This window comes from Glycine soja, chromosome 2, assembly GCF_004193775.1.
Source record: "Glycine soja cultivar W05 chromosome 2, ASM419377v2, whole genome shotgun sequence".
Classification (NCBI taxonomy): Eukaryota; Viridiplantae; Streptophyta; class Magnoliopsida; order Fabales; family Fabaceae; genus Glycine; species Glycine soja.
Genome location: NC_041003.1, coordinates 16746356 through 16754659, shown reverse-complemented (window position 1 = coordinate 16754659; position 8304 = coordinate 16746356). Strand labels below are relative to the sequence as shown.

The 8304-nt window shown below is 35.1% G+C and overlaps 1 protein-coding gene and 1 pseudogene across 1 annotated transcript; both read left to right on the top strand.

Annotated features, from left to right (window-relative positions):
- Positions 1–1576: 1576 nt before the first annotated feature.
- LOC114372286 (mitochondrial import receptor subunit TOM9-2-like) lies at positions 1577–1856 on the top strand. The gene has a single exon (XM_028329775.1). It carries the CDS (start codon positions 1596–1598, stop codon positions 1854–1856), a length of 261 nt encoding a protein of 86 aa, XP_028185576.1. The 5' UTR covers positions 1577–1595.
- Positions 1857–3004: 1148 nt separating this feature from the next.
- On the top strand, positions 3005–8049 carry LOC114373264 (annotated as a pseudogene).
- The last annotated feature ends 255 nt before the right edge of the window (positions 8050–8304 follow it).

The window sequence follows — 8304 nt, the reverse complement described above, 5'->3', positions numbered from 1 at the left end:
ACATAATGTATAAATCTATGCAACCTCTTGGATATTTTATTGTTTGAAAGTATTCCAAAATAGGATATTGATCGAACTACCCTGGTCAATAAGTTTTTTTCGTACAAAGCAGTTGGCGATTTCGACACTAATCAAAACTAAATCATCCTGAACTGGGTCTATTGCTTTGAAATTAGTTAGTGTGAAGGTGATCGATGACATTTTTGGGGCTTTATACGAGGAAACAATCTTAACTGATCGAACAACCCAAAGATGTCTTTTGCGGGTATAAATTATTGTCCCCTCTCCAACGAACCCTCCTACAATCGTGTATATGCCTTGGTTGGTCAAGGAGTTTTTCTTCTTTTCTTTTGGCTGACTCCTATGCCTTTCAATCTTTGGATGATGGTTATGGTCCTACTCCCTACCCCTTTTATGGTCTTGTCGATGGTTCTATTAGCCAATAGGACTAAGACTTGTGAAAAAAATCCTTTAAATGTCCTAGCTTGATGATATCCTCGATCTTATCCTTTAGGACGCCAGAGTGTCCTCAATTTCACTGGTATTGGCAGTGTTTAGAAAAATCAGCCTTGGGTGGAGTGTTAGCTCCTTTCAGCATCGCCAAGATGTTGATTGCCAGAGCTTGGTCCAAGATATGGAATCTACTTACACTAAAGGGGGTATAGTGTGTGTAACTGGGTTTTTTGGGTGGTCGATCCCTACTCCCTCCCTCTCTTGCTTTAGTAAATCTTGGTTTGTCTAATTCCTTCTTTATTAATGTTGCTCTGACTCAAACTTGGTTCATGTATGCAACTAATTTTTCCATTTTTACATACTTTGTTGCTCTCCAATGAAGCTCGTCCATGTTAGAGGCTAGTTTTTTGCATAGGTTGTTGACAAAAGATCCCCGTCTAAGAGCAATTATTAGATGATGCATAGCAACTTCAGGGTCCAGGTTTCAAATATTTAAAGTTATCTTCTGAAATGTTCCATGAAGGTTTGTTGAGGCTTATTATTTTCCTGTTGTATGTTAACCAATGCTAACTAGGTTAGGTGACCGTGTTGGCTAGTTGCAAATTGTCACTACAAGAAAAATGACATATACCTACAGAGGCTTTTTGCCTACAGACATGAATTATTGTAGGTAAAAGTAAAAAAAATACTTATACCTACACTTGTTTATCATAGGTAAAATTTTAAAATTTGTACCTACTACTATTTAATGTAGGTAAAACTCAAAATAATTTCTACTTACTAATACAAATACAAAGTGTAGGTAAAATCTCATAAAATTTAAAAAATTAAAACTTACAAATACAAAGTGTAGGTAAAATATCATAAAATAAATACATATTAAAATAAATATTTTTGTTTAAATATAAATGTTATCTAACATGCCCCAAATATTTGATTTAACGATTGAAATAGTGCAGCAATATATTTTTTGGCATGAAATCGCACGGTAATAGTAGTAGTATCCACGTTACTATAGGGTATAAGAAGGGCATAAGGAGAAGTGAAGAGTAGTGACTAGTGAGTTCTATAGAATCAGGGTGAGAAGAACAGAAGAAAATCGCCAAGAACCCTAATTGATTGATTGATTCATTTTCATTCCAATGGCGTCCCGAAGAGGTGGAGTCTCACTCCCAGACAGACCTAGCAACAACTCAAGCTCCGTCCTCACGAATATCTCATGCTCCTCCATCGTCACCCACGGCAAGGAAGCCGCCGGCGACGCCGCATTTGTCACCAAGAAGCTCCTCCACAGCACCGGCAAGGTCGTGTGGATCACCGACACCACCTTCCTCTTCCTCGTTGTTCCTTTCATTGTCAAGATGGACCGCGAGCAACAGCTCAATGACCTTGAGCTCCAGTAAGCCAGCTTCCTCGGCACCCCTGCCCCCAAATAAAATTTGAGGTTTTCTCTCTGATCTAATGTTCCCTTTTTGGACACTCTGCTATATGAACTTCTGCTTTTAGGGTTTCCGGTTGCTATATTTTTTTTTTCCGTTTCTAGATTTTGATTATAAAAACCTTACTGTGAGGAGGAGTTTTGTGTATTCTTACGATTAATATATGTCATCAGTTGAGCCGACTAATAATATATTTGCAGAATGTACATTATTTTATCATGGAAAATGGAAAAACACAGGATATTAAATTGCCCTTTTAATATAGATGAGATGATACTATCTTTATCGAGATGATGATGCGTTCAAATATGATAACGTTGCAAATTAGAGTTAAAGAATTCAATTATTTATTATTTATCTTTTCTAAGGGGGCCACGCATACCAGCAAGGCAGACTTTAATATGAAATGACTGCACAAAGCTACAAATGGAGTATACAACTATACATAGAGAAGGACTTAATAGTTGAGAGACATCCAATACAAAGCGAATCAGCAGAAAAAACATATTTAGAGGCCATTTTTCTTTGCTGTTTAATTTCTTAATCTTTCATGATCACTCCAGATCGAGAGAGAGATGTTAGCTTACTCACCCTGGGACGTGTCATAAATGCGCTTGTGGAACATTCTCCTCATGTGCCTTACAGGTTCATGCTAACATCATGTTGAATCATCATTGTTTATTTAGAATTTGAAAGGCATGAGCCTTAAAATTCATGCCAATCGGTTGTGTTGTTTCAGAGATAGTAAGCTTACAAGGATTTTGCGAGACTCCTTGGGAGGGAAAACAAAAACATGTATAATTGCTACTATTTCCCCGTCTGCTTGTTGTATGGAAGAAACACTTACTACATTAGACTATGCTAGCCGTGCAAAAAGCATAAAGAATAAGCCTGAGGTCAGTTACCACTGCTATTGTTCCTTACAAGTTACAATTCTTCTAAAAGCAGTTTTAAAGCTTTGTGTGTTTTTTAAAAGGCAAACCAAAAGGTTTCGAAGGTTGTTTTGTTGAAGGACTTGTACAGGGAAATTGATAGGGTGAAAGAAGGTACACTCACCACCACTATTAGTTTTGGAATGTAGAGAAGATTTTGTATCTTATCTTTTGTATAATATGAATATTGCAGATATTCGAGCAACAAGGGAAAAGAATGGTGTATATATTTCTCATGAAAGATTTGCCAAGGAAGAAGCTGAAAAGAAGGTCATATATTTGTTTTCAATATCTTCATAATGTAACAATAATACAGTTAGGAAGTTTGCAAAGGATCACACATTATTAAGTTTGAAAAATGTTATATGTACACCCCAATTTTGGGTGTAGAAAGTGGAAGGAAGAGAGAAATAGAAAGAAAAAAGAAAATGAAGAGAGTGGGAGAAAGAAAAATGAGATGAAAGAGAGGTTGGGATACTGTGTAGGTGTTGGATATAATTGCTGGAAATGTTTTGGCTGTTTTTTTATTTTTCCCTTTCTTGTATTAACTTGCAAGATTTCAACAGTAAAAAATAGACTCCGAAGATCCCAAGGCTTCGAAGCTCGTTGCCTCAAAGAAGCACAAACTAGACTCCGTTGCTAAAGACAACAAGAACAAGAAGACGACTCCTCTTACCGGCCAAGAACGTCGTCTTCATTCTGAGGTTTCTCTCCTTAATAATTAGAATATCTACGATTTCGCTTTGGATCATTCCAGGATTTTTGCAATTTCTTTTTTTGTTTTATGCCAATTAATTAATTGTTGAGGCATTTGGAGATTATTTGTTTTGATTTATTAGATGAGATTATGATTGTTTCGTATCAGGAACTAGCAGATGCTAGAAAAAAAAAGAGAAAGCGACATTTCACTCTTGAGCAAGTGAGACATTATTTTTTATTTATTGTTTGTTCTTTCATCAGTTGAATAGAGTGTTGTAACCTTGATGGTTGGGAATTCACCAGGTGGTATTTAATTTTAATTTAATTTAATTTTGAATAGGAGCTTGCACATCTATGGGAAAAGATGAGACGTCATGAGATTGCTAAAGAGGAAAAAGCTAAGTATGTTCCTACAACAAGACATTAAGGGCTGATATTTCTTTGTTTATGGCATGCTAATCCTTTTTATTTTTCATTTAATTCTTTATACTATGTCTTACTTGGTACTTTTATATAATTGAAGGCTAGTGACTGAAGCTTTGCAAAAGATGAAGGGGAAGATTCCAGAGATTGCAAAAACGAATGTGTGAATTTGTAATACATTTGCTAGTTATATTTAGCCTTATCTCAAGATTGTAAAGTGATACCGTTGTCTTCATTCTGCAGAAGTTCTCTTGATGTTTAAGAGAAAAATGAGGTAACGAAAATGGATTATCATGTTTAAGCACCTCTCCAATACAAAGAAGTTCTCTTTTTTGAAATTATTTTCTGTTCCTTTCTCCATTCTTATCAGTGGAACTTCTTGTTGTTTTTCCAAGGCAAGTGTTTTTTTCTCTCTTGTTTTTGGTGTTTGCTCAATTCTGTTTTTGCTTTTTTTTTTAACGGGTATTCCATTTTGCCTTCTGGGAATTCCCAAGTCCTTCTTATGCATAAAAGCTTTTTCTTTTTTATGTTTCTTTGCCACCTTTAAAAGCCTTTTTTTTTATTTTCATCATCTTGTTATGTTCCACTGTTCCTACATGTTTTGTTATAGATTCAATGAATTGTATGAGCTCAAATTCTGAATTGGGAGATGTTCTGGATAACTTTAAGTAGATTTTTTCATACCTTTGGTTCCTCTGTATTGAATTTTGATACCTGTTGCAGTACAATGCATGATTAGTTTCTTAATTTTCATGATTGCGGTTTTAGGTGACTAATAGTTTTGTTGATTCCAATGGTTTTGTTCTCACTGGTCATAAATATAAAAATTAAGAAACAGGGATTTTGAGTGTTGTTTTGAACAGTTAAGGGCTGAATCTGTAAACTAGCACTGCAACACAGGGATAAAGGTACTCAAAAGTCAAAACATTTTCTTATTAATCTTATTAAGCAACTAATTCCTCTAAATAAAATTATTAATCTTATTAATCTTTATAGGCTTATTAGATTATAATTATAATAAGGAAATCGATACCAGGTTATCTTATTTATGACTCATTCACACTAATAGGTGAATTTATTATGTTCTCTTGATGTTTGTGTTCTTTGTTCTTTATTTATGACTCATTCCAACATATTTTTTATGAAGGTAGTTGTCTCTTTGGCAAATTTCTATTTTCAGCTTGTGATTGTGAGACTTCTCGTGTTAAGTGATTAGAATTACATAATTTATAAGATTAAAGATTTATCAGGTCCAAATTTTGCTGCACTCAGTTAGGTGTCAGTCTTTCCACAGGTGTGTAAGCCTGTAACCCAATATGAGTGTAACCATATTAGCAAATAGTATATAGTGCCAAAGGAAAGCAAATTGTAGTTTTTCTTGACTACGATGGAACTCTCTCTCCAATTGTTGTAGATCCAGATAAGGCTTTCATGACTAGAAAGGTTTTCCTTTTGTTCCCATTTTTCTCTTGTACTCATATCCATTGAATAAAGGGTATAGCAAGACATTTTCCCACAGCAATCGTGACCGGAAGGTGCAGAGACAAGGTACATTATCTTCAAAGAAAAATAAGTACAAAAAGTGACATGGAAGTGATTAAATGATTCTTTATTTTTCTTCTCTTGAGAGATTTAATTGGAGTTCATTCTAATTTTTTTTTCAGGTATATAACTTTGTAAAATTGGCAGAACTTGGCATGGACATCACTGGTCCAACAAAAAGTCCAAAAGCAAGTGAGAGAGTTTCTGAAACTAATCAGTGTGTTGAAGATTCTATCTTTTGTTTCTTTCTGGTTTTGCCATTTGTTGCTTTCTTTCAGGGTAATAATAATAATAAAGCAGTGCTGTTCCAATCCACGAGTCAATTCCTGCCAATTATCGATGAGGTTCATTTTCTCATTTTTCTTTTATCTAAATGCAAACCTCTAATTCATTTCCTCCCAAATTGGCCTGTGGCAGCACATCAGATATTAACAGCGTCACACGTTATCAAAAAATAATTTTTCAGGTGTACAAGATCTTGTTAGAAAAAACGAAGACTGTCCCAAGGGCCCTAAGGTTGAGAACAATAAGTTTTGTTTGTCCTTGCACTTTCGTTGTGTTGACGAAAAGGTACCAGTCAACTTACCATGTAATTGCTGAATCAATAGAATTACCAAACCCACACACACGCCAAAAAACTTAAATTGTTCGGTAACCATTTTAAAAAAAAAAAATTACTCTGTTTTTTCCTTAGAGTTGGGCAGCGTTGGGGGAGAAAGTTAGATTGGTGCTCAATGAGTATCCACAACTCAGGCTAACCCAAGGGAGAAAAGTGCTAGAGATCCGTCCAACCATCAAATGGGACAAGGTCAAGGCTCTTGAATTTTTGTTAGAATCATTAGGTGAGTAGATAACTATATATATTAATTCATGCAAAAATAGCCTTACTTTGATATCTCACCTACCTATGCTACATATATAAGTCATATATTTGTTCTGATTCACTATAATAATACTATTTGCATATTTCTAGGGTACAAGAATTTGAATGATATATTTCCAATCTATATTGGTGATGATCGAACTGATGAGGATGCTTTTAGGGTAACAAATGCTGCCACGCCTAGCTTGCTAGTTAGTTAGTTAAAAGTATATATATTGCTATTCTATATATTTCATTTTCACCTGCATATGTTTATCAATTGACTTGTTAACATTATGGATATAATATAATTAACAGGTTTTGCGCAGTAGGGGTCAAGGAATTGGGATTCTTGTTTCTAGACTTGCAAAAGAAACAAATGCTTCCTATTCCTTGCAATGCAGGTCAAATTTCTTTCTCTAATGAATATTTTTCTGTTTTATATTTAATTATAAAATATTACTTTACTTTTTATTTTATTTTATTTTGTATTTTTAAATTTTTTTAAAGGAAGCAAAGACAACTAAAAACAATAAAATTTATTTTTAGTGTTTTCCATAAAATAATGTCTTTTATAGGAAGCAGAGACAACTAATGTAAAAAATCATAGTAATGTCAAGAAAAAATTATAGTTTGTGGTTGGGCTTCAAAAACTACTTTGGATAATAGCTAAGAGCATGTTTGAAACTGCATCAAAAACTCCAAATATGTTCTCTAGATGTGTGTTTCCAAACACGTATTTAGTATAACTTTCCCTTTGTGGAATTTGTGTGATAGTACTTATCATTCATTGTTTTCTTTTTGTCTTGTCTAGGTTGCAAGTTGGAGGAGTGCAACTTTTGATCTGTAATAAAGTGGGCAAGTGGGCTACTGGAAGTCTTATGTTTGCTACAGGATCATATGAGTTGTCATTCTGGGTTCCTGATTTGTCTAAGTTGGGATCCTATGTTGTTGTTGTTGTTATTATTATTATTATTATTATACGGTTTTTACCTACAGTTAAAGATGATAGGTACAAATTAAAGACTTTTACCTACACTTAGAAGATGTAGGTAGAAGTTAATGACTTTTACCTACACACTATAAATAGTAGGTAAACCCTATAGTGACAGACAATTAGCTGTCATTATACGCCCCCTAAAAGTTGACGGAAGAAATGTCTGTAGGACAAAGTCTATCATACTTTTACCTACGGAATTTTTATTTATAGTGACAATTTTTGTCTGTAGGTATATGTCATTTTTCTTGTAGTGTGTGTGCCGAAGCGAGTTGTTGGTGTTTTGAATGAATCCATTGTATTTGGGGGAAGGCGAGTGAACCAATGGAGGGCTTGTCCCTTTAGGGAGGTAAGGAACACTTGGCACTGCACAACATCATTTGTGGTGTACAAAGTTACTTGTGTGATATAAACATCAAGGTGCTCATGTCGCTAGTGTTGTCATACTCTTCAATAGGCAAACTTTTCCAATTGGAAGGCAGTGTGACTTTCATGATGTCAAAGAAAGGGTTCTTGTATTGCTACAACTATTTCCCCCAACATGTTTGTGGACAGGTGTTGCGTATCCTGCCTAACACTAGTATTAGTGGCCCGAGGGGCATTTCATACATCGTGGACTCTACCTCGGCTTCGACTGGAGTTTCATCTTTATTAGGTTGCCACGATCGGTTGAGATCCCACAGTGGTGCATTTTCCTACTAAAGGGTAGTAATCTCTTAGGCATGATGTTAGCACATGTCCAATACCTACGCCCGCAGTCGTCTTACCACAAAAGACTAGTTAGTATGATTTTCCACTTCTACTTTTTCTTCAGGTTGTTGTCATGTCCATCCATGCTCAAGTAATTGTCATAATACTTAGGGTTAGCGATTAGCTTACTTGGCCCTACAATGGGTGTCAAAATGTTTCAGCTAAATAGCAATCAAACACCTTTGCTTCCCACCAAGGGGTCCCTTG